The sequence below is a fragment of the Tachysurus fulvidraco genome, chromosome 19 (assembly GCF_022655615.1).
Source record: "Tachysurus fulvidraco isolate hzauxx_2018 chromosome 19, HZAU_PFXX_2.0, whole genome shotgun sequence".
In the NCBI taxonomy this organism is placed as follows: Eukaryota; Metazoa; Chordata; class Actinopteri; order Siluriformes; family Bagridae; genus Tachysurus; species Tachysurus fulvidraco.
The window spans coordinates 14114145-14141703 of record NC_062536.1 but is presented as its reverse complement, the minus strand read 5'-3'; the positions used below and the strand labels follow the sequence as shown (position 1 = coordinate 14141703).

The window sequence follows — 27559 nt, the reverse complement described above, 5'->3', positions numbered from 1 at the left end:
GATAGATAGATAGATAGATAGATAGATAGATAGATAGATAGATAGATAGATAGATAGATAGATAGATAGATAGATAGATAGATAGATAGATACAACTTTATTGTCATTGCATTGTACAGGTACACAGCAACGAAATGCAGTTTGGCATCTACCAGAAGTCCAAAATGTAGCAGTCGTGCAAAAGTGCAGATAAATATCTAACATATTTACAGCAAGTGCTATATATGGTATATATGGTATATATAGATGTTTAGCTATTTGGAATATTGCAGCTTAACGAGATGTGTAATGGTGCTGTTGTATAGGATTATACCATAAAGACGGTCATCTCCTCCAGCACCACTTCTTCCAGGTCGTGCCAACTCTCCCTGGGAATGGTCACCACCTTCAGCACTGTCCCCATATCTGTACACACACACACACACACACACACACACACACACACACACACACACACACACACACACACACACACACACACACACACACACACACATACAGTAAACACAATGGCCATTTTAATGGAAGCTCATTTCCATCACCAGTGATCTAATGTATTTAGTGGTGACCTTAAGAATAACTGAGTACACTGTCGATGCAGTGAAGCATGGTGGTGTTAGTATTATGTGGAGAAGTGGATTCTTGGATACTTTTCCAATCAGTTTGTTTTAGATTAGGTATCTCCATTGTCCTTCATAATGCTCTTTGTATAGGTATGTTCTGCAACAAAATCTGGAAACTTACAGGATCACGTGTGATGTGTAATGCGACCGTGAGATATCATTCAAATTAAGTGTTAACAAAACCAAATGAGGAAAAGTTCAAGAAGAGTGAACACTTATTTTAAGCCATTGTAATACTAGGACTGATACACATGTACAAGCAGCATGGTGGCATTACAATTAAATAGTATGCTTAGAAAAATCCATCAACCATAATAGTGTGTGCTCAGTGGTGGTCCTAAACCATGTGCAGTTCTTCAGTGTTATGATGAATACAGTAGTTACTAGCCTGTGCCGATGAACATGACATCATACTGCCCATCCTCAGCCTCCACACGGTCCACCACCAGCTGGGTGAACTGGTACTCTGCATCTGTGCGAACCACGATGGGTCGTCCACCAACCGGCTGCACCGGGTTATACATGGCAGGATGCAGACGGGCAAATGTAATAACATCATCCGGAAGGTCTTTGGTCGTGTCAAAACCACCAAAGGTTTTACTGGGGCACTGTGGAGGGAGGGGGAAAAAGATGAGGTTACAGAGGGACATGCAGAGGGTCTAGTCTTTGTGTGACTGTTTTTTGCTGACATTTTGCTCAGAAAATGTGACCATAATCAATGACTACACCCTTATTCAAATCTATTTGTGGATCATCTACCAAAAAACTATACTATAGAACTAGTTTACTATAGAAACAATAGTGTATTAGAACAACTTGTTGAGAATAGAGCATATAAAATGAGTTATATTATTTCATGCTAAAGTTTTGTAAAACACATTCTGAGGCAAGAACTTACTGTCCCAGGGCGGGGGTATGGGACCCTGCCTTGGAAGGGCACCCACTGGTAATTTGGACCATCTCTGTGGGCATAGGGGCCCAGAAACACCCTCCTGATATCAGCCATGCTGTACATGCAGATCGCTGACCCACGAAAGATGTTACTGTGCAGAGGAACAAGAAGAAAATTCAGCTTTATTTGACAGAATAAAAAAAACATCTAAAATGAATCAAAATACTGAGGGAAGATAAATGCATTTGTAAAATGTTAATTAATGAAAAATTCAATTTCACACAGGGGAAATGATCTTAATGAGTCTTTTCTACACACTCAAGGCCACAGACACGTACATACACACACACATGCACACCCACACACGCTCAGATAGAACATTGATCCGGCGCTGCAGCCGTGGAGGTTCATTAAGTGGTAATATTAAATGCCAGTTCCCAGAATGCACTTCTATTCATCTCTTGAACAGAGCACTTAGAAAGCCAATTAACGAAGTCTAATTCCTCAAAGCTGATAATTGAATTTTCAAGGGTTGTGTTCTTTGCATACATTAGATATGCGGCGAGGCGCGAGTGCTGAGCTCTCTCTGGCTGACCACACTTTTTTCTCGCTTCATGACAGTAATTAATCATGATGTGCTTGCTCCCTTAATCATATCTCGCTTGCATAAACAGAAGCAATATGTGTGAAAGCACCGCATGCTCATCCATTATCCACAAAGTCTGGCCTTCTCGTGTAACTAGTTTGTCTGCTTTTGTTCCACTTGGCTTCCCATTTTAATCGCATTTCCTCCAGTCTCGGCTGAGATGCTGCTGATCAGGCAGCAGGTTGAGTAAATAAGAGTCTGAATGTGGAATAAAGGGGATTTTCTTTAGATCTGATGGATTACAGTAAGGAGGCACGTCTGAAGAGCTGATCTGCATCATGGTCCAAATCTGACCTGCGTGTATTTATTAATTAATTCATTCATTTTCTACCGCTCAGGCGTCATCGTGCATCGAGGCAGGATACACTCTGGACAGAGTGCCAACCCATCGCAGGGCACACACACACACTCTCATTCACTCACACACTACGGACAATTTTCCAGAGATGCCAATCAACCTACCATTCATGTCTTTGGACTGGGGGAGTACCCGGAGGAAACCCCCGAGGCACGGGGAGAACGAGAACATGCAAACTCCACACACACATGGCGGAGGCGGGAATCGAACCCACAGCCCTGGATGTGTGAGGCAAACGTGCTAACCACTAAGCCACTGTGCCCCTGTATTTATTAAGGAAACAGAAAATGATTGAAGCAGACTGATTGCTTTTACCTGGAGGTAGTGAAGACTGCATAGATCACTGGGTTCTTCGGATCTTTGGCACTCATTATAAACACGTCCTCTGAAAGGGAAGAACATTACAAAGTTCGTTCTCCAGAGTGATTTTTTTATGTAGTATTCCTTTTGAGTGTAAAAAATGAACACCCACTTACGGAGCTCATCGAAGTGTGTGTCAATGCCGTTGAGCCCTGGGACAGAACAGGTCAGTTTAGCTTTTAGAAACGTAGTCCATTTGTTCACCAGACTCCTGTGTCCTCCCTCATCATTCTGGATAACACACAAAACACAAAACACAAAACCCATCACGGACAGATACACATAATAAATAGCCTAGGTTGACCTTGCAAATTCTCAACCGCTTGCTAACTCATCGTGCAACGTCTAGTAAGTGACGAGAGTGAAGGCAAACGCATGCTTCCTCCAAGCCAACCTTAACATCTTTCCATAATGCTGATCATGCTGCATCACGGGGTAACTAACACACTTGAAAAAAAAAAGGTGTTTTCTACTCTCTTCTGCATACACGATCTTACAAACGCCGACAATTACCTATTGTTGCTGTGAATGACATGGAAAGAGTATGCCAACCCTCTCACCCAGAGAGCACAGGAACATTGTACTCTTTATTCCCAGCCATGGACGGCTGCGGCATCATTGGGATTGAGACTCACAATCCCAGTCTCCTGACGATATGGTGGATATTTTACTGTAAGGCCACTTAAGAGCCAAGAGTTCATAGGTTTATTGTACTGAAGTGTGGAGGTATGTATATTGTTACCTTACACAGTTGTGCTATTCTGGAGATGGTGGCTTTGCCTGTGTGTTCTCCATCCATGGCATTCTCTTTAAAGAACAGGAAGATTTTGTCATCCTCTGGGTTATCGCTCTCAGGGATGAGGTGAATTCCAACAAACTTGGGATCTGGTGAAAAATACAAAGAAAAAATATACAAAGAAATACTGGATTTAAGTAAAGAATTGTAAATGTAATGCACATTAAGTGACTTGGGTGTGTATCAGTTTGTGTGAGTCTTTTTTTAAAAAAACAACAACAAAAAAAGTCACATATCTGCTCTTTAATTGTACTTCAGCTTCACTTTGTTCATTGCTATAAAGCTGATTGAAGTTGATATAGAATCATTTGAAATAAGTTTTAATAGTGTATAATAATGTAGATAATAAATCAGTGATTCCCAATACTGGCCCAGTACTTTATTAACTTCTTTATTTCTGGCATCTTTCTTAATTTTTTATAGTTTGGAAATGAGCTTTACTCCCAGTCACAACATATCCACTAATCTCTGCTCCTCTTTCCCTCACATTCCTAACACATGATGCACAAATGAGACCCTCAAGGATTTCACGAGAATTCAATCACAGAAATGAAGCAAAATCAAGCGGAGAGGAGTTTGCAATTTTTCTAAATTACAGGAGATTTTCTGCAGATTTAGGCCAAAAACCATAATTTGATGTCATCCTAAAATACATTCAGCTAAAGTACTCTTACATTCATGTGCGTTGAACACGAGTACAGATAGCACAGAAAGTCATGTATATGTTCACTGGTAAGAGTTTAAAAGACATAGTTTTCCCACTTTGTGCACAGGATAGACAATGGAGCCATGACCAGACCTGGAAGAAATGGATGGACTAAAAAATTTGGACTTTTGGAGGTTTTTTGACTGATATAGTAAATGAAAAAGGAAAGGTAGATTTGCTGAGACTTCAGTAGTATTAAATATTTAATAATATTATTATTTAAATGACAATTTTAGAAGGCACAAATAGATCATTAAGATACAACCTATACACCTATTATAAACATATTATAACTGTAAAAATGTGAGTTATAAATGTATGGTCAAGAAATCGTCTCGTAAAACAAACGAAGAAAAAAATAAGACAAAAAAGCTTCTTTGATGCAAACAGTCAATAGCTTTAAATGCAGTGTGTTTGTTTTGTGTCTGTGGTCATTGGAGTAATCCTGTGAACGGTACTGGATCTTTTGTGATGGAGAGACAGCATTCAAAGAGGCACAATGTAGGTGAGATCTGATGTATCCGTGGCAACGGATGACGGGGATTAAGGTGCGAAGAATACCTTCACAAAAGCATCTTTTCTTATGACAATATGCCAGTGTTTATGGCAGTGATGGTGACCCAGGGTCTGGGCATTTGATGGCTGAAATAAGAACCGATAACAGGGCCAGATGAGAGGGGGATTAGCATCCTGGGAAAATACGATGCCGCCTTTTAAAGGTGAAATTGACCTTTTGTGCCTTGTAAGTCCTAACTAATTCAGACGATCTGTCAGAGGAAACATTCAGCAGCAGTTAATCTCCTCTGACTTTCTCACACACACACACACACACACACACACACACACACACACACACACACACACACACACACACACACACACACACACACACACTCACCTACTTCTTCTCTTAATCATCAACTGTTTTTTAAACACATGGTCTGCCTTACCGTTCAGCCATCTGGAGTCATGCTGCTCTGTCCGGATCGGGTGATGAGATCCGAGGGTTCGGAAAATGGCAAAGTCTCGTCCCATGAAGTCTGCTGAAGTTCCAGAATATAATTCCCCATCTATCAATTAAGAAAAAAGTGTTGAAGTTGTCTAATATTTAGGGCAAATCTATTGATAATCAAGAACATCAAAAGTATTTTGCAGAATCCCACCAATCAACAGAGAGGATGACAGCATCTTTGGGTCATAGGGGCTTTTCCCACGGCCGTTCTCAAAGTGGGATGTGTCCAGCCTGAAAATATTGTCCTGTGAAAAAAAAAAATAATAATAATTATATATATATATATATATATATATATATATATATATATATATATACAAATAAATAAATAATACTTTTTAAATTTTTTTTATGTATTATTATTATTTGTTTTTTGACATTTATATTGTTTACATCTATTTTATTACCATGGTTTAATAACATGGTTAAAATTTAAAAAAAATAACAGCATATAAACAATGATACAGTAAAGTTTTATTTTGAGAATGTTTATTTAACATCTATGGAAGGAGTTTGCAATGTCAGCGTTTTATAACAGCCAGTCATTTTTCTGCTAATAGTAAAGCCAGCAGGACAAAGGAGTCTGTGGCTTTGACATTATAACACAATGATTGTAAATAATTGTTGGCAATTTGCTGTGGTGTAAAAGGAATAAAACACTTTGAGCTGCTGCTGTTTGATCATAATTTTGGGTTGGGAAAAGTATCTTCTTCTGTCTATTGTCAGGTTATCACAACAACTCTTTGATTATTTTCCTATTACAGCCTTTGTTTCCATGGAAACAAATTGTGATATTGTAAAATATAGAAAAAAAAAAGAAAAAAAGAAGGAAAAAAAACATTATTTGGTTCACGACTGACAGATAGATATAAACTTAAACTAAAATTTATTATAATAAAAAAAATCAGGCTTAAAAAAATCTTCAGTGTGATTTCAATTACTGTATGCATTAATGCTAAGTGCAGGATTTATTACTAATTTTGTGAAAAAAAAAATATTATAGAGATGAAATTTGCATACTCAATAAATGACAAGGTATTGCATGTGTTCTATTCCCTGCACGCCAGATATTCCTAAGTGTTAGATATTGACTGCAATCTTTAACAAAAAGACTCCCAACCCTAATAATTAGGCAGAACTACCAAATATCTACCAGAAGCACAGATATTTCCCACCACATATGAATCACTGTTTCTCAACAAATGTGCTTTTCTCCCCTTTCTCATTTTTCACTTCTCTGCTGAAATCATTCACAAGGCGTCAGCGGAAGTGTTAGCCTGAGATTATATCCTCTGAATAATTAATTTCACTATCCTTATAGAGGCAGCGCAAGAATGTGAATCTGTCTGGGAGATGTGTTACATGAGAGGCAGCGAGGATAAAAATCTTGTTAAAAAGATAAGCAATAAAATATTGCAGCACTGCAGCTTGTGTGTGTGTGTGTGTGTGTGTGTGTGTGTGTGTGTGTGTGTGTGTGTGTGTGTGTGTGTGTGTGTGTGTGTGTATACCTCTGCTCTTTTGCCTATCTCTAGATAGGCACATATGGGATGAAATGCTCCCGTGCCACACACATATAGGTGTGTTTGGTTGTAGGATTGCAGCACCCTCACAAAGTTGGAGCACTCTTTCTGAAAAAGACATACGACATAGATAATGACACAAACCTGCCCCATCTGTATATGATTTAACATTAATAATTACACTATGCTTTGGATTGTTTTATTGTATTAATTCAATTTAATGCAGTGCTTTTAAAAATTCACATTGTCTCAAAGCAGCTTTACAGAAGTATAGAAACAAAACAATATATATATATATATATATATATATATATATATATATATATATATATATATATATATATATATATATATATATAAGAATAAAATTTATTTAATAAATAAATCAATAAATAAAGTTCAAAATTAAATTTAAAAATATTTACTTAAAATTTAGAATACTATATATCTCTAACATCTATCAGTAATGAGCAAGCCAGAGGCAACAGTGGCAAGGAAAATCTCCCTGAGATGATAATGATGATTTATTAGCAGATATATTTAAATAAAAGCACATGGGGCGGCCAAACTTTTGCACTTAACTATATAACATAAATTATTCATTCTTCAATGAATGACTGATCTATTTTTACGTTATGAAAACATTTGTACGTAAAGAAGCCTTTATTTATTTTGTCACATTAAAAATTAGAAAAATTGTCTTTACATATCCTAATGTTAGAGGTTGGGGTCAGATCACAGGGTCAGCCATGATACAACACGCCTGGAGCAGAGACGGTTAAGGGCCTTGCTCAAGGGCCCAACAGTGGCAGCTTGGCAGTGCTTTGGCTTGAACACTGATCCTCTGATCAACCACTGTTTTTAAACCATCCCTCTTTTTTTGCATACATTATTTCATACTATAATATCACATTATAATCCATGATGTTTTAGATCATTGTCTGTTTGCAGGATACAACCACACTTCATTTCATTAGTATATATACATTAAAACAGATGTGCATAACAAGCACACAAACATTCTAATATGTTGTGAATGATTGCTCATTTCTTAGGTTATAAATACACGTGTACAATACAAATGTGATTTCAAGCTTGTTCAAGCTTCAAGTATTTTACCTGTGAAGTGTCATTAAAATATCTGCAAATTCCTACAGATTACAGAAATGATCACAGTCCAACTCATTCTATTCGTTTCAGCCACTCAGCTCACTCGCATTGGTGCGTATCTGGATTTAATGAGACTTAAACCGACAGCACATGTGACTAATCCTGCTGCGGTGTATACGAAACGAAGAGGAAACCGATGTGTGTGTGATTGTTTAGTCCATGAACAGCTTCAAGGTTCATTTAATTAAGAGATACTTGAAGGATGGCTTCCACAATAATAAACACACATTACATAGTGCAAACGTCTATTTAACACACGAAACACGCAAACCAGATGGTTATGCATGTAATGATGTTTGCTTAACACACATGTCCAAAGTCACAGAGGCACAGAAGTATAGATTCTTTTGTGTGCACACTCAAGGACACACACTCCCACACACACACACACACATATACACACCCTTCTTAAATAAAGGAGAACATCCCATCTGTATAAACAGTGATTATTCGGTGCTGTAGAGTGTAGCGTCTGTGCAGGTAACTGACAGAAATGTCATTTAGTGATGTTGCTATCTGTCTCTTTTTATTACTTCCTCTTCACCTCTTTCTCACTTATGTACAAGATGGTACAGAGAATGGATACAGAATGTAAACATAGGTGATATTGGCAGAATCCTCTCAGAAGATGAAATATAGTCAACACACCAGTAAAGCAGTATGAAAACGTGTGGGGGGAAAACTCTGTAAAATAAATATGTGTAATCACAGAGTTCACTAACAGATTAACAGTGTTCACAGAGTCTCTGGCAATTATAAGTATATATTAAAATATTATAATACACACACACACACACACACACACACACACACACACACACACACACACACACACACACACACACACACACACACACACACACACACACACACACACTGCATGCTTTATGACGCCCCCCCAGACAAAAAAAGACACTATAAATAATAATAACTATCATTAGCATAACACGCAGTCAGATACTTGATACTATGCAGTTGCAAAAGTTTGTACACCTTTCTTCAAAATGATGAATCCAGTAAGACATTTAATGTGAGTCAGAATTTGCACGTTTTCTTTCGGTTTTCACAAGTACAAAATGACACATGTTTAAAAAAAGACTTTATAGGGTCTCCTGCTGTTTTACAAACGCCCTAAAACAGCTTGTGTTAGTTACCTATGTATGTATTTATGTAGGTTTGTATGCAAGTATATAGCCCTTGAGCCTGTTTAAACGAGCCTGTCTTAAAAAAGAAAATGAACATTTTTGACTCTTTTAAATCATGCGCATTTATACTTCAAACTGCAAATGATTGACTTTAAAAATGTAAGAACTTTAAATGTAAAGTTAACATCTGTCAGCACAGATCCGTCGTATACATTAATTAGCTCTAAACCTCCTGATTTTGTTTTATCACTTTGCCGAGTATAAGAAAACATGAAAAAATGGCTGTACATTGCTAGCTCTGTTTCATTACTATCAACTGCACAAAAATGTGTATACATTCCTAACAAATTCATTCTGGACACATTACAAAACATGATTTCTTTCCATGTTGACTGACGTGTTTGAAATTTCCCGTAGCTGTTATTGTGTGAAAGCCTCGGCCCATGTGCTCTGTGCCAGACAGCACTCAGGGGTGGGACTCAGGCTCAGTGAGCTGTTCTGCTGAAGCTCCCTGCTGCTCTCTAAACACACAAAACCTCCAACACACAATGAGAACCACCTAGCAGGGGTTTTTAACTCATTACTAATTACCGTATAATTACAAACACACAATACGCCTGCTATGTTAATGATGGAAAACATGGAGTTGTAAATAAAATTATTATACCACAGCAGTACTGAATTCTGAAATCTGATTGGTCAGAAGGGTCTGATTTGTTTTCTATAACAGCAGCTCTGACAGTAATGTAGGTATATCACAGGCTCTCGTACTATTATATTTCTGTAGTCATTTACAGAGAAAACAACTTATCTCTGTCGCATAAACAGCAAGACTTAGGACTGTTCAACAAAACATTAATATGTCCGCTATATCACACTGAGCTTTTTGTTTGGTAGATTAGCTCTTATTCAATAGTTTAATCAGAATCAATGTGACTAAATGAATAGAGGGCAAACAACATCAGCCGTGTGAGTGATGAGGGTAAAGCTACTGTACCAAATTTTGGACAAAGGTCCTTGTATAATTATGGGTTGCAAGCCAGTGATTTCTGTGCCGGTCCCAAGCCCGGATACATAATGAGGGTTGCGTCAGGAAGGGCATCCGGCAAAAAACGTGCCAAATTTAAACATGCGAGTCGTCAGTGTGAATAGATAGGTGGAAACATATGATTCGCTGCGTCGAAAGTAAAAGATGAAGATGAAGAAGGAGGACTATAATTATGGGTTAATAATGCTATCTGCCTTCTTCCATATACATGAGCTCACACATGCACATGGTTGGCTAGTGTCCCTGTGATTGACAGGAGAAAGAGAGCATGCCATATCTCCCACTCAGACAGCACAGCCTACCAGAAGCAACTGTTGTTGTTTATTTTGTTATATTCATCACCATAATTCTAGAGCTACATGTACATAACATAGATGCTTCAAAGTCTCACGTTGTTCATACATTGTTATATATAATGTGCCTGCAATGCTGATGTTAGATAAAGTCTAAACAATCTGGGACTTCAACTGGGACTCCTAGACTAAAAAAACAACATGGGAAGTCAGAATGACAGCAACTGCATTCGTACAGGGATTTAATCTTCGCAGAACTGCCCTTCTTGGTATTTTTAACTCTCACAAGTGTAGAGTTTTGAACAGGGAGAAGGACAGATGGACCGGCCGTCTCTAGCCTTGAGCCAAAAAGGAGAATCGAGAGACTTCTGACTACGGAAAAGGAAATAGCTTCATAATGTCCTAATCAAACATTCTCACTTACTCCTAACATACTTCTTTCCAGAACAGTTTCACTGCATGCTTCAGCCTTAATGTTTCCTGGCTGGAATTTAGGTTGCGGTGTGTGTTTACTGTTCACGTATCTGAGGAAAGCATGTAAGAACATTTTCTCATTAGGTGCATGATTAACTTGTGAATGTGCATGAGTGTGTGTATATATGTGAGTGTGTGTGGGTGTGTGTGTCTGTGTGTGGAGCAGGTGGTATGTGTTATCGCTGATGATTATACCCCCCCGTGCCCCTCATTTCACTACGAAAGACCTCATGCGTGAAATTGGCATTAGACACTACACACTAGACATGAGCACACAAACACACATATACACAAATAGACACACACGCACGCACACAAACAGAAAGCAAGAGATAGCTCGATTTGCTAGTCGAGTAAATAAACTGTGATCAAGGCTAGGCCCGAAAAGTTCTGGCTCGGCTGCCAAGCACGGCACTCTGGGTAAATAAACGTCCAGCAGAAACGACAGAGCAGACACACACAACAAAGACAGCAAGAGTTCCCATTACCCTGCACTTATTCTCGTGTAAAGCACAACACACGCAGACTTGTACATACAGTAAACACAACGCTAATGTGCAGTGATGTCATTGTTGTAAATCACAGGCTCTGTACTCGCCTGCCTGTGGTTTTATTTTGTCTAAACAACACAGCATATTGAATGGAGTTACTTACTCCCAGGTCTTTTCCTGCCCACTTGCATTCATCTCGTTTCGAAGGTGTGGCCGGCCAGGCAATCTGCAAGACAGAGTGTGTTAATGTGTGAATTACCTAACACAAAGAACTACAAATGATTGATGACTACATGAGGCAGGCAGTAAAATAATTGAAGATTAGAATCTGCCATCCTTCTGTTGTCACCATCTGTGGCAAATAAACCAAAGATCCAGCGGGACCTACCACTGAACAAATCTCAGGAGTCACAAATAACACACACACACACACACACACACACACACACACACACACACACACACACACACACACACACACACACACACACACACACACACACACACACACACACACAGGTACAGCATAATTATTTAGCAAATTTTGCCACAGTAATCTAATATCGACTATAATTCTTAAGGACATGTAAAGAAAAAACAACTAAACTGTTAACATTTTCTACCATAAAAATATTGGAATTACAAAATTCCTTGAATCAATGAAGAAAGTAGATATGATATTGAAAGGAAAATGTTATTTTCAAATAAATAAACAAAAAACAAAGAAACAAAGAAACAAACAAACAAACAAACAAATAAATAAATATATTATACTTTTAACTTTCATATCTAATGCTGCACAACAGACTTAAAAAGCACTTACTAGCTGTTTGGGTTGAAGAAATTATTATTAATATGATGTATGTATTCATATATGATAATATATGAATTAATATGATGTGATAATTTTTAGATGATTTAAATGCACAGTGAAATGCAACTTGCATTTTTAAATCTCACTGCAAAACAAGAACAACATTGTAATCAGTAATGTGACTTTATGGCAAAAATAAGAAATTTTGAAAAGTGAAAGTACAAGTTTTTGTTTTTCCTCTAAGCCCAATAGCCTCTGTAGTGTATGTATGATTAGAACAAGCACGAATTTCAACATGCTTCCTTTTGTAATGGGAGAAAAACAGAAATCCCCTTTATCTGGGAACTCACTTGTAATGGAAGTTTTTGTTCCCTATTATCTTGCAGAAACATGCTAGTAAGTGAAATTGCTATGCTAAATTGACCCTAGATGTAAGGTGTTTCCCAGGATTAGGCTCCAGATTAATGATAAATATTACAGAAGATACATTAATGAATTATAATTGGTCCATTTCAGACAAGTGACTACTCGTCATTCATTGTGGAGGTACAACAGAAACAGATAGAGATACAACAGAAACAGATACCAGATAACAGATAATTATCAATAAAGCGAGAGGTCAAAATGAAATGTCCATGGTGATCACCTTTACACTACAGACCAGGTTTAAAAAAACAACAACAAAAAAATAAAAAAAACCCTCTTTACTTCAGGGAATGTGTTTGTGATGCAGATTCTCAGACTTGAGAAAGACATCTTTACTGGAATATACTTTATATCTCACTGAGTACAGATGGACAAATGTTGAGAAACAACAGAAGGAAAACATGGTACTGATAAGCAAAAGAAAAAAAAGAACAGAGAAAAAGAAAAAGAGATCTTTAATACAAATCGTCTGGACTTCAGACCCCAATCATGTCTCGGTTGATTGATTACACATGGCATAAAGTTCAAACTGTGTTAATTTCATTCACCCCCTTTAATCAGCTCCTATGAACTCTCACTGCCCTGTTTTGGGGTTTTACCAATACCACTTATATGATTTGCTACAATGAAATGACAGGCTTGTATTTGAAATGCCATACTTCCCTCTACAAAGTAGTGGACTCGTGCCAGTTTGGTGGTGTGGTACAAATCTTTGGCAATTATATCTATACACATAAACGAAAGGCTGCATACACAGCTTTTGTATGACTGTGGAAGATACAAAAAAATTTTTAACTATATAATTAAGCATTCTTCTCTGAGGTTTTGGAATACCAAATGCTCATTTGCTTGAATGCAATACAATCTATTGGAAATAAGACCGAAATCATTCAATGCCGAAGCTATTTTAAGCCAAAGACAGAAGGATTTGTCTTTGTGTGTGTGTGTGTGTGTGTGTGTGTGTGTGTGTGTGTGTGTGTGTGTGTGTGTGTGTGTGTGTGTGTGTGTGTGTGTGTTTGTGTAATTATTACCTGTTTGAGGTCTCTGTTAATGTTGACGAGGTCTAAAGAGAAGATATGGTCCTCTGCTCCTACTAGTAACCTCCCTCGCTCCTCATCCATTAGAAATGTGTCGTAACCCGAACTGTTTGTTATTCCAGTGAAAGTCACTAAATTACTGGAGTCCAGCATTTCTGAGACAGAGAGAAAAAAGACAGAAAGAGAAAGACATGTGAGTCTATAGAGAATTATTGGCTCCTTGGTAAGAACACAACATTCTTGACGACGTCATGTCCACGTCTCGTGTCTACAGAAATCTAGTCTTAAAACATATTCATATTCATTGTCATTTAACTCAGTTTAGAAGTGTTGTTGTTTCACTTGGTCAACTTGTTGGTCAACTTGTAAAATATGCTCTGGAAATAAAATAAACTTCAAATTTGAGTTAGTTATAGTTAGGCATTGTGGAAAAACGTCAGGATTCTGAATGTGTTCATGCCATTGGCTGAATCACAATCTGAATTTCATGCCATTGGCTGAATCTTCGTTATTCTAAACTTGAGACAAGGAAGGAAACTTGAGCAGACACGGTTGCACAATGAATTAAATGAATGAAATCTTCACTCTCTTGCCCTCTCATCTTTAAAACTCCTTTAAATAAAATGAGGTGTTTAATAAAATGACTTTAAAACGTCATTAAAGGGATAAATATTAAAATATTTTTTTTATGTTTGCCTGACACATTGATAGCTAATATCTGTAAACATATAATTAAAAAATATTAATAATATTTTCTCATAGTATTTCTTTTGTAAATATTTCAACATGGGTCTCACACTTGCAAATTTCTGTATTTTTTTTTTTAATTTTTAAGAAAAGATATGAAAGTTAAGGTTTGGGACAGAAGAATAATATGTTATTGAAAATTTTCAAATATTGCTTAAATTACATAAAATGTGTTTGCTGCAAAGTATTTGAAAGCAAAATGATTATTTTATCTAAAATGATAGTTCAGACATTGTGTAAAACTATTTACCTGCCTTTGTTTGTTTGTTTGTTTGTTTGTTTGTTTGTTTGTTTGTTTGTTTGAATTTAAAGTAAATTTAGAATTTTTAAATTTCAGGTAACTATTGTGTGTAGAATAAGTGAGACTGATAGAGCTTGTTCGTTGTATACAATACAAAGTTCGTAGTATACAATACAAAGTTCGTAGTATACAATACAAAGTGCCAAAGATATAATTTATATGTTTAGCAACCAGAAAAAACAAGTCACCAGAAAAAACATATTTGAATTCTGAATTTTCGCATTTGTGAAAAGAAATGAAAGTAATTTAGCTATTTAATGTCTACGTACACAACAGAATTTTTTAATGCATTCATAATAATCACATTATAATTCGATATGATAAGGCATTTGATAGGGCATTAGTGTTTAAAAAGATTTTTTAGCTATACAGTTTTACAATCTATAAATATTTGTATTTTGCTTTCCTGATAATCTTGGTTCCCTTAGTTTTGTTGATATTATGTATTATGAACACAACAAAAAAAATAAAGTGCTATAAAGTGCAATTTGTGTTCCTAATTAATTACAGCAATATATAATCCATTCTGAATTGGAATGTGTCCATAGTTTCAGCCTATATCATACTTTGACAACTTAAGAGATCAAAAAAGAGATTTTATGTGTCTTTCGGTATAATAGTGGGAATGTTTTCTTTATGTTTTAACCTTACTTAGATTATCCTTCTGCAAAGATCATATTCAGTCTAAAACCTTTCTAGCTAAGTGTGATTTCTTCACACACTGAATATCAGGCTTTGATCAAGTTGCTGGAAGAGAAATGGGCCTTTGCTTAATTCAATACATTCTGCAATCAGATACCAGCCATCATAATATCTGTGATGCTCCTGCACAGCAGATGCAATGAATATTCATACTGAAAAAAGCTCATAGTGGAGACACATGCACAAGAGAAACATTGTTCTGTTGTTCTCACAACTATACATATAGTAAAAAAAAAGTCAAACCTTCACCATCTGATGAGGACGACTAAGTGTTTGTATCTTTTCTTACAACTAACAACTGAAAATCATTGTGATTTGTACACATTTTAATGAGAACATGTTCAATTAGTGAAACGACACTAAGCTGCTCTTACAGACAGTAAGATTACCAAAGCATAGAGACAAAGAAGGCAGAGCAGGAGAGTTGAAGATGAAGCGTAGGAGAGGTAAATGAGGTGAAGTTAAGGAAAACCAGGCTCTCTGTAATCATTGCCAGACTGTGAAATATCCCCACTTGGTCCGTTCCCGGCACCTCTGCCTATTCCGCAAAAGAAGCGAACATTTCTGCAATGCTTGGACAGCGCTCAGCACAGACTGTCTATGAATCATAATGATCAGTGACACGTAGAGACTGCAGTGAGTCTCTAGAGCTCGGATCGACGTGCTGCTGTAGTAGCCATCTGCATTTGATTCTGGACATCTGCGAGCTTGGAGAACAGGAGAGAGCGGGAGAAGAGTGATTGAGAGAGAACGAGAGAGATAGAAAGTGAGAGCTCATCTATCACTGGTTAAGTAAATGCCCCCATGGGACTACGGGACAACGCTGTGTACATCACAGAACAAAGACTAGAATACGCTTTTTGCCTATCCATTGTATGTGGCAGTAGCCATTAAGCACGTAGTACAAGAAGTACAGAAATTCCCCAAATGGATCACGTGCAGTTAGAGAGCTGGAATGGATTTGAAAAGGCCCCAAATGATCCATCTCACAGTGAACAAACATTTGTTCAAGTATTCTTTAGTAAATAGAAACCATGATCAGCTCCCAAATGAAACTCAACTGGTGTCCTACTCAGGGATTAGAAACATCTATTTGGTATTGTTTTTTGAATCTATTTATTAAAACATGGAGAGAAATCTTTCCAGATTGTTAAAGGAACATGATATTAGATAGTAGGATTGTTTGAAAATGTTTGAAAATACAAATACACATGTCTGGTTTATTTATTATCCTCGGCTTTCTATCAGTAGGCTAGGTAAAGAATAATATTGACCATCTCAGTTCAATCAGTTTCCATCTAAAGAGAGGGTTTAAAATGCTAGAGCATGGATCTAAAATATTATTTCTTATCAGGATGAACCGAAAAATAATTAATTTGGAGTTCTGGTCATAAATAAATAGGAGAGGACAAGTAAGACATGATGTTTAATAATATCCTAATATCCCATAATTCATAGGTAACTACGCAGGAATGACGCAGGAATAAATTAGTAGTTCTTCAATAACACATATGTTGTTCCTGTTAACTATTAAAAACAACTAGTTTATTACACAATAAATGTGTTCGGAAGCAGTAAGCAGTAAACTAAGCAGTAAATAAGTCTAAGATTCCTTCTGCAGAACTTCTAGCTAATACTATTTTATATTAACCATCTGATCACATCAGCGTTAAATGACACTTATGTATCTAGTAGCTAAACACTGCCTTAGTGAGTTCCAATAAAACGTCATATTTCTATTAGAGTTCTATAACTGTGGCCAAAATCTCACCAATATTTCAGCATTATTTCAATTAAATAATTTTTCAAATGAAAAATAAGACCAAGCTTCACTGATATTAAAAACAAATCTTCCAGGAACTTCCCAGAGGAATTATGATGAAACAGTACCGGCTGAGTGAATAAACTTTAAAACGAAACTTTTCTGATCTTTCTGGCTTGTAAACAAAACCAAAATCTAAAGTAAATCTGCTAAACTGCAATTAAGTGACTGTTGAGCTCAGCTGTTAGGAAACAACTGTTCTTATCCTCAAATAGTTTCCTTAACTTTTTTCAGACACATTAGATAGCAATTTTGCCAGCGGGCCAACAACATTAAAGACAACAACAACAATGAAAACCTTCTGGTCTAGATCAAGCCCAGTTCTGGGTCAAAATCTGAAGACATTTTGTTCATTGGACAACAAAAGGATCTAAAGTATAAATCTTTATCTTATTGTCTCTGATCTCAGCTATTTTTATTTCCGTTCATTGAGTAAGACATGTACTGTATTTTGTATCTCCTTTTTTTTTTCTCATTCTGCTTCCTTTTGCCCCATCTGCCTCAAACCTTTCAAACCTCTGGCAGAAGATCTGTCGGCTCGGTGAGATTCTTCCTTCTCTGAGCTTAAAGAAGATGAGAGTGTGACTGCTACCTGAACTTCAGAAAGATCAAGCATTTTTTTTAAATTTCATCACAAGAGGTGGCCAGCAAATGGGTTCTAGGCCATGAAGGTGTTATTATTTCGGCATCTGTCCGTCTTCAAGAGACGATGGTGTAGCTTCCAGTTTGGGTGTCCTATCTGCATCATCACGAGTGGCTGAAAAGTCTGATCCTGGAGTGACGGTCTCTATTGCACTTACTGCAGGTGAATGCTGATGCTTGCTGAGGCTGTTGTTGCTTTGCCTTCCAAGTATTTCAAAGGATTTGTTCAACCAAAAAGGACAAAATGTTCTTCTTAACACAAATGAAGTCTGGTAGGCTTATTAGTCTTTTAGCTTTTGCTATAAATTCTGGTACGTTTAGTTATCAAATGCGGCCAATAACCGCCTACTTTCGTGTCTTGTATAACTTTTTACAGATGGCATGCTGTGAACTTTTGTTAATGATATAACTTGCTCCAAAAAAGTTCATTGTGTCAAAGAGGTTAAAAGAAATGGAAATGCGGAAAGCCAATCGACTGGTCTGAAGCTTGCAGTAATGTTAACAAAGAGTTTTAGGGTGATAAAGACTTTCTTGCAGATACAGTGTTTAAATCCAAACTCGTCTTGGCCGATTAACTAGATGTAAAACCAAATGGCATTTGGTTTGGGAATTAGGTTTAAAGCCGAGAATCATTATTTATGTTTCTGTCTCTTCCGAATTTCCTCTAAATTATGTCGAGGTTACTGGAGGAGGTTAAGAGTATGACAGTTTGGACATATGCTTGGACAAAGGTCTTGAATTTTGAAGCTCTCTCTCTCTTGCATGCTTTCACACAAACACACAAAAACACAATATTAGTAAAACATGCAGTAAGCTTTCAAACAGGTTCTAAGATGGTTAGGGTGTAATGTTAAGAAATGATAGTCCTATAATATTTTAAAAACATCTGCTCTAATATTAGCTCAGTCAAACTGGGGGGTGGGGTGGGTTGATAGCTTAGTGTTTAAAGTCTAATTGGACTACTGATTGGTAGGTTGGGATCTCGAATCCCAGATCCACCAAGCTGTCGCTGCTGGGCCCCTGAGCAAGGCCCTTAGCTCAGTTGTAGCTTAGTTGTATAGAATGAGATTAATGTTATTTCTCTCTGGATAAAAACACCTTCCAAGTGTCGTAAATGTAAGTCAGCTTGCTTTACAATGTTACTAGAATGTTGCACACACAAAGTTCCTACTCCTATGTTCATTAAAGCAGGGGCTCTCAAACATTTTGGAGTCAGTAACATTTTTAACTGACCATAATCCCAACTATTCTTATACCATTTTCTCCCATTTTATTTCATTCTATTTTCAAATTCCATTTTTAAGTCATTTGATCATTTTTTTTATTTTGACACTCTTGTGCATGTGCACTATGTATGGTTGTCTATGTGACTACTGAAACTTGAATTTGGACTTCAGACTCACCAGACTCATTATTTTAAATGTCATCATTTAAGTTTATTATAAGCAATCTAGAACTGAAATATTGTTATTGACGTAGAATTGCTGTAATATTCTGCTAACATTGTTCAGTGGGATGCTTATATTCTTGGCTACATGTGAATGAGCTGAACAGACAAATGTATTACACGTGAGATTATTACAGGACATTTGCAGTTGTGTTCTGTGTGTTTTAGGGCTCCTCTGTGTCTGAACGGTCTGCCACCGGGCATCAGAGAGTGAGAGAGTGAGAGAGAGAAATATGAAAAAGAAAAAGAAAAGCACAATTTTAGATGGTTTTTGGGTGCTATTTATTTATTTTAGTAAGAACAATGGCGCACTTCAAACCACGTGTCAGCCCCTGACCCTGTTTCAGCCCCAGTCTCACTGCCAGACAGCTCACTCACATCCTCTCCATTGCTTAGCAAGCGAAGTGTGTGGTGCGGTTTTGTTCAAGGTTTGTTCAATGCCAGCGTTCGCTAAGCTTACGGAAACTTGGACCTTTGCTTAACATGCTGGTTTGAATGTCGCTCTGAGACTCTAGTTTTGCTTCAGTATGCTTGGCTTACACACTCTTTTACTTAGACCTCTCTTCATATATCATGACTGGACTGTAGGTTTGTGACAGTAACCTCAGAAACACTACTGTGCGCCAGGCTATGAAGACATTTTGATTGACAGCTCAGGACAGGCGGCTGAGCGGAAGCAGGCACCCGCAGAGTCATTCGACTCCCAACGACACTAACAGGAAACATAATCAGGGAAGCAGATAGCCCCCAAAAGACAGTGTGTATGAGTTGGAGTGATTTATGGCTTAGAGAAATTACTCGAGGCAACAGTGCAATCAGTGTGGTAAAGCCTAGCATCTATTTACCTGCAGAAACATACAGTTGAGTGCATAAGTTTACATCCCCCATGAATTCTGGGTGAAGTCCTTATAGAAATATCTTTACTTGAGCTCCACAAGCATACAATGATACATTTTTTGCTTTATTTGTTTACTTTTACATTATAATTTTTTTTATCATGATTTATTTATTTTCATGTGTGATTTACTTTCGTGTGAATCGCTTGCATGATGTCACGTTGTCCCGTGTTTACTTATAGTATCCACATGTGAAGCGTACAAGATCTAGCTTTGTTTTACAATTCATCTCCATAATATAGAATGCAATGAAGTTAAGAATGAAATGTTTCTGCATCCTGACACAGGGCAAAATCAACAGAAGCTCCAAAAGCTGTTCAGAAATTAGTCCATATGTGTATATGCTTTCTCCTGCTTGCATGTGCATTCATTATTCTGTCCAAAAATTCCCAATCTCTCCTGTCTTTCAGGCTGTGAAACAGCACTGGCATGTTATCCCGAGGCGGCCCGGCTTGGAGAGTGTGTGGAAGTGTTTAATTACTCCTGAATGTGCCCTGGACATGCCAAGCAAACCGCAGAGACTGCTCGAAGCACGCCTCTGGCCACAGAGCATGCAGCCAGACACTGCTGAGACAGAACTTAACTCTCCTCCCTAGTGTGCTAGATTATATACTGACTCACTGTGTGTGTATGCGTGTGTGTGTGTGTGTGTGTGTGTGTGTGTGTGTGTGTGTGTGTGTGTGTGTGTGTGTGTGTGTGTGTGTGTGTGTGTGTGTGTGTGTGTGTGTGTATAAGAGAGAGAGCAGGACATCATTAATATCACTAATGGACAGGATGCTTTAGGGAAAAAGTCTGTGGTTGGAGAAGAATGAGGGAGAGGCCATAGATTTTCTCATAGCACCGCTGGGATGGAGCTAAAAGTTTCTTACTTTGGACATATTCACACAAACACATGGACGGACACAGAAGCCCCGTGACATTCAATACTCCCAAAATGCTTTTCTATGCATATAGACATTCCACGACAGGTGCACTTTTTTCCTCCCACACTGCTCCCAATGTCTAGTCTGTAACTGGACCCATAACACATGAGACACAGGTGTACAGACTCTGATATGGTACAGACACTATCATATCATCAATATCAGCTCTATATCATCATGCCTGCTTTATAGAGGAAATAAAATGATTAAGTCAAATGATAAGATGTAAATGGACTTAACAAAGTTCAGTGAAAAGGTCAAGCCTAAACAAGAAGGCTAATTCTCTGCCCAGATGCACACAACGAATACGTACAGTTAACTTCAGTCCACTTTTAAATCCAAGAGAATTATGCTTAGATGTATAAAAGCACAGAAGAGGAGGGGAAAAAGATGTACAAATGTAAAAATGTACCAATGTATAAAATGTATTGCATATTCCACCTAATCAATGACTTTCCATCATTCCATCTGATATTAGTTTGCCATTTAGAATCTATTTAATTACATTTTACTGGTCAACTTTAACAATGCCTATATCCTGTTAGTGCTGATTCGACGTCAAATGATGATTTACACACATACTGTAGACTTTTATTTTGTTTTCTATACAGATAAAAAGGTCATCATACCATACAGTCATTTATAACACCTCCATACTAAATGTTATTAACTATTTATTTATTTTGACAACTGCCATCAGTACCACATATTTCAGATGAAAATAATGCTTGAAATATTCACAGCCCGTGGTTTACGGTGATGAATGATGCTTGACCAGACATTGATGTTCCATCTCATCAAACCCACCCTTCCTGAATGTCATCTGATGTCATCATCTTTAAAGATAAAGGAGAGATGATTAAAGAGATTAAATTGTCAGGGTTGGAGCTAATTTATGGGCTAAAACAAAAGGATTTAAACAATATCAATATTCACCGAGAAGTAATATTAGAAATCACAGTTTTCCTGAAATATTTTAGAAATGATTACAGGTTTAAAAACCTTGACATGTCACATCATATATCTCGGAAAAAAAAAATAGCAAGGCGATAAATAATATTAACCCTTGAGTGGAACCTTTAAAGGTGGAACTAAGCCTAAATCTAATCCCAATTGTTTCTCTATTAGAAGAAGTTACAAACTAATAGCCTTTTAGGGGTCTCGGTACCTATAATACATTGTGTTACGCCTGGCATCCAGAGGAATCCAACCAAGAATTTGTGTGAGCTGGTAGAGCAGGAGGATAGAAACCTCTCACTGCACCACATTCACTTCATTCGATCAATTTAACAATCTAAAGTTTTGTTTGTATTTATAATAAAATATCTGAACCGAGCAATATTGGTCAAACGTCCTGTGAGGGCAAACAGGATTGGTCAGAATTCCTTTGGGAGAATATGGTTGGATTAAAAAACATGCACACACCTGTACTGCATTATAGAATAAAAGGATCTCTTGAAGAAGCTTTTTTATAACAGTGTAGTAGAGGGAAAATTACTATGTATGAATGTACTGGATGTAGGCTATGTAGGCATTCAGCTGAACGGTGGAATAACTGCACTGTGAGCATAAAATTCATTCATTCATTTCCAGTAACCGCTTTTTTGCGGTGAATCCAGTAGTCGCCAATCTACCTACTAGTAGGAAACCCACACAAACACAGAAAAGCCACACAAGCTGTACTGTAACCACTAAAGTCAGATTTGAACCAGAGACCCTGGATTTGTGATACAGCAACATCCCATTCATGAAAGTATGAGTTACAAAGTGGATGCTATGATTTCTAGAGATTTCTTCTCCTATTATGAGACAATGCAGAACAAACAAATACCCTGACAGAGATAAATTGAGAGAGAGTCAGAAAGGAAGCCAGACTGAACTGATATTGTTAACTGCTGTGGCTTGTTGGTGAAGGCTGGGACGAAGAGAACAGTTCAGAGAGAGTGTGTGAGAGACAGGGAATTGGAAGAAATAGAAAACAACACAAATGTCTCCTTGTATAATAGCTTCCATCCCTGAAGTCTGGGCCGGTGCCATCCGGCACTTCCTTTGTCAACAGACGAGCAGTCGCTATTACAGACCTCATCCAGACTGCACCCAGTGTCTATTTTGGAAGATTTAGGCTGAATTCCGATGACTCACAATGGCTCCCCATACCAGCGCCATCCCAATCAATCCCAGGATGGCGCTGGCCAGGGTAATGAGATGGGAGGCCCTGCATAATTACTCTGCAGTGAGTAATTATCAGGTTGTTTCACAAGCTCTTTAAACTCCCCCGCGCATTCTGGCTGGCCAGAGCTTGGGCGACGGGGTCGCCCTGTTAAATAAACCGACGTCTCAGTGGGCTGCACACACATGCTTTTGCCTCTAGGGGGCACTGTTTTCATTTCCACTAAGTAGGAGCCTGCCATGGAGAGAAGAGTGCTCTACTTATGTGATGGCATCACAGGAAAACCTTTCACCTGTGTGAAGTACTAAAGCATAAAACCTGGCATGTGGTATTCATTCAGTCGTGTGATCATGGATACCATGGATACCATGTGAAACAATGCAACGATGATGTTGACAGGGGAAATTTTCAGAAAACAGGAAGAACAGGGTGAAAAAAAGAAAAGGCTGGTGGGATAATTACAGGGCCAGCAGACAGAGAAGAGTATCCATCACCTGGCCATCGCTCAACAACCGCCTTCTCAGAGATTGTTTGACAGGCCTTCCCCTAGGGAAGACTGCCGTTGCTGGCTGTCACTGATGATACAAGCCATGATAAATCTGTGTAGTTTGTGTGTGTCTGCAAAGAAAAAGAGACCAGCCCTCCCTCGAGATTGTGTTCTCCTCACACTTGTTTAAGAGCGTGTCCCTTGAGAGTGGCTCGGCACATTTATTTGGCTTAATTACTATGCTGTATTCACAGGGGGGGGTGCGAATGAATGACACTTCACTTAACGACCAGCCTCGTCTGGCCAACTACTGTCTGCCGGCTCTTTTCATTAAGCCACTCTCTCTTTCCCTCTCCATCCCTCCATCCGTCTCTCTCTCTCGCTGGCACTTAGAAAGCGTGTGGGTGTGAATGCCGATCTGTCAGTCTGCGCGGCATCAAAAGAGCCATCAAACACCTGTGGACCACTCAATAACATACACAGATAGACACACAAACACATGCACACACACACACACACACACACACACACACACACACACACACACACACACACACACACACACACACACACACACACACACACACACACACACACACACACACACACATAACTCTATCACCATGGCCAGGTGTCTAATTATCTTAGCCTGGCTCTATCCTCACATCTTGCTTGCCATAAACATGTCCACTGTATCTCTCTCTCTCTCTTGCTGTCGGTCTCTCTCTCTCTTTCTCTCGGTCTCTCTCTCTGTCTCTCTCTCTCTTTCTCTCTGTCTCTCTCTCTCTCTCTAGTCCACCTTTTCCTTACAAACTGGGTATCTTTGTCCCAGACTCTCAAGTGTATTTTTTTTAAATATGTCACAGTCGTCTCCGATTAGTCGTTTTTGGAAGTTATCTGTCAATTACGTCCTACTCCACCACGCCCTCCGTCTCACATCAAAGATAAATGACAAGAATGGCTTATTTATTTCTTTTTTTTTTTGTTAATTAGAAAGCAACCGCTTTGATGTCAAACACATTTCCCACAATCCTTTGGGCCATCCCAGCAGTGGTATTAGCTCTAAGAGGCATGTGATTGGCTACAGGTGGACATGCACCTTTTTCATATTAAAGCCGTACAGCTATTTTTCCCCCCTGAAAAACACATGCTGAAGTGCAGATTCCAGCCACATTCCAGTCTGGTACACTAAAGTTTTCTTTTTTTTTTCTTTTTTATATTCAGTCCTGAGCTGTACTTTCTGTGAATTTTAACCAAATCTCTGTGAGCATGTGTGTGATTTCTAACACCATCATTTTTTCTGAGCACTTCAGATGACAGACTCAGGGATCAAAATAACTCATGCCGTCTATAAAAGTAATGAGAGGGTGTTTTAATGGCTTGTACTGGAGTAAATCTAAGCCTTAGCTTCACAATAACCTTACAATCAACACCATGGCTGGTAGAAGTATACATACTAATGTGAGCTTTTACAAAATAACTCTGAGGGAAAAATAGAGAAAAAGAGAGAGAGAGAGAGAAAGAGAGAGAGAGAGAGAGAGAGAGAGAGAGAGAGAGAGAGAGAGAGAGAGAGAGAGAGAGAGAGAGAGAGAGAGAGTCATATACTTTTGGCCGTATGTCTGGACAAAGAACCGCAGCGGCTTGCCTAACTGACAATAAAAGAAAAATGGCCAAAAAAATGGCAAAAATGCTGGTGCTTATTTCCATTTAAGATGAAAGAGGCTCAGAAAAGATGTTGTTCTAGTTTTTGGTTCTCCACAGTCTCCATTCAAAATAGCACTCTGTCCCAAGAATAATGTTCCCCACCACCACTACCATTCACGTCAGTTTTCACACACTACAGCGCATTACCAGTAACACATGGGGTTTTATCATGGTATAAGGGCACTTTCCCATAGCTGTACTCTATATGCATGTATGCACTTGAATTTGTGTGACTTTTTTTTTTTTAACCTAAGCACAACCGTTAAACTCCAAAGCACAGGATCACTGATCTGATCGCTCATACGGAGTTGTTACAGCAGGAATAGAGACAGCGCTTGGTTATGCATGGCAGCTATAAAACAGGGGACCGGGCACAGGGTTCAAATCTTAGGAGAAATCCCAACACGGGCCAACACATACAGCTCCGTTTCCCCGAGACCTCCCGGAACATATGGAAACAATCTGTCAGAGCAAAATGAGAATAGACGATCGTACGCCAGTAAGAGAGAGAGAAAGAGAGCGAGACAGAGAGAGAGAAAATAGACAGAAATGAAAGAGTAGAGAGACGGAGTGGAGCTGGTTCAATCAGAGAGGTAAAAATATACAGAATGGTTGAGTTTGTACAGACAGCAGAAAGAGAGAAAGATGGATACAGACAGACAGACAGACAGACAGACTGACAGACAGACAGACAGACAGACAGATAGATAGATAGATAGATAGATAGATAGATAGATAGATAGATAGATAGATAGATAGATAGATAGATAGATAGATAGATAGATAGATGGTAAATTAAATTCGCTCAACACTCACCATTGTAAGAAAGTCGGAGCCGGGGAATGCTCCTCTTGGGGTTCTGCAGGGCCAGTCTCCCAGGCAGAGCTGCCATTCCCAGCAGGACTACAATCCCAAGCAGGTAATCCATGGTGCTGGAGTGCCGGTCTCCAGCCCACGGAGGGCTCCCGGTCCACAGCGCCTGGGAAACAGTACTTTCCTCCTGGGTCAAGATCTCTGCAGTTGCTCCTCTCCTCTCTGTGCACTCCGAGGCAGATCCAGAGTGTCCGTGAGCGTCTCTTTAGAAGTCAATCCGAGTCAGATTCTCGGCGAGGCAGGCAGGAGCTCACATGGCTCCATGTGGTTAGGAATGTAGAGGGGGTGACGTGTGAGGTGTGTTAGGGGTTAAGGTGTATTCCTTTGTGGCTCTGGAAGGTGCTGAGTGTGCATCGGTGTCCAGGGACTCCACACTTTTTCATGGATCCCGTAACATCCACACTTCACACTCACTCACACACACTCTAACACACACTTCTGGTCCTGTCCAGTGCACAGGCAGACTGAGAGGGAAAGACAGAGCAATACACCATCCACAAGAGCGGAGCGGAGGGAAGGGTTGGGGAGGGGAGGAGAGAAGGGAGGGAGCGAGGGAACGCAGCTGAAGGTGGAGGAGGGGGGTGAACGAGTAAAGAATAGACACCCCTCTGCACAGGTCTGACGCTGTGAGTTTACCTTTTGATTTAGAAAATCCTTCTAAATTTTCTATTAAATCTATTTTACTTGCTTTACTTTACAGTTGATTTTTTTGTAATTAACATTACAATGTAAAGAAAGTCTGTAATACCTCATTGTTTCTTTCTTTCTTTCATTAATTATTTGTTTTTCTTTGACATGCTGAACGTTTGTTTTTCTTTCGTTCTTATTTCAGGATTGAATGATTAATTTTTGATTATTATTCATAATTTTTTAATTTTCTTTATTTTTAATTTTATCCTTCTTTCTTTAGTTCTATAATTTTCTTTTCGTATTTTTTTTTTTGAGAGTTGCTGAAATTTTGTTTTTTCTTTTTTCATGACTTACTAAATTTGGGTTATTAATTAATTTTCTTTCTTTATTTCTGTCCTTCTGTC

The 27559-nt window shown here is 38.3% G+C and overlaps 1 protein-coding gene across 1 annotated transcript in view; it reads right to left on the bottom strand.

Annotated features, from left to right (window-relative positions):
- sema3aa (sema domain, immunoglobulin domain (Ig), short basic domain, secreted, (semaphorin) 3Aa) overlaps nucleotides 1-27009 on the bottom strand; it is a 33777-nt gene extending 6768 nt beyond the window's left edge. Inside the window, exons 1-12 of the mRNA XM_027151784.2 lie at nucleotides 26469-27009; nucleotides 13806-13966; nucleotides 11698-11760; nucleotides 6902-7021; nucleotides 5545-5638; nucleotides 5332-5451; nucleotides 3622-3764; nucleotides 2996-3110; nucleotides 2835-2904; nucleotides 1522-1666; nucleotides 1012-1231; nucleotides 314-405 (exon numbers count right to left, since the gene is read on the bottom strand). Of these exons, the coding sequence (XP_027007585.2) occupies nucleotides 314-405; nucleotides 1012-1231; nucleotides 1522-1666; nucleotides 2835-2904; nucleotides 2996-3110; nucleotides 3622-3764; nucleotides 5332-5451; nucleotides 5545-5638; nucleotides 6902-7021; nucleotides 11698-11760; nucleotides 13806-13966; nucleotides 26469-26580 (1455 nt within the window). The 5' untranslated portion in view covers nucleotides 26581-27009. The remainder of the gene's footprint in view (nucleotides 1-313; nucleotides 406-1011; nucleotides 1232-1521; nucleotides 1667-2834; nucleotides 2905-2995; nucleotides 3111-3621; nucleotides 3765-5331; nucleotides 5452-5544; nucleotides 5639-6901; nucleotides 7022-11697; nucleotides 11761-13805; nucleotides 13967-26468) is intronic.
- Between the last annotated feature and the right edge of the window lie 550 nt (nucleotides 27010-27559).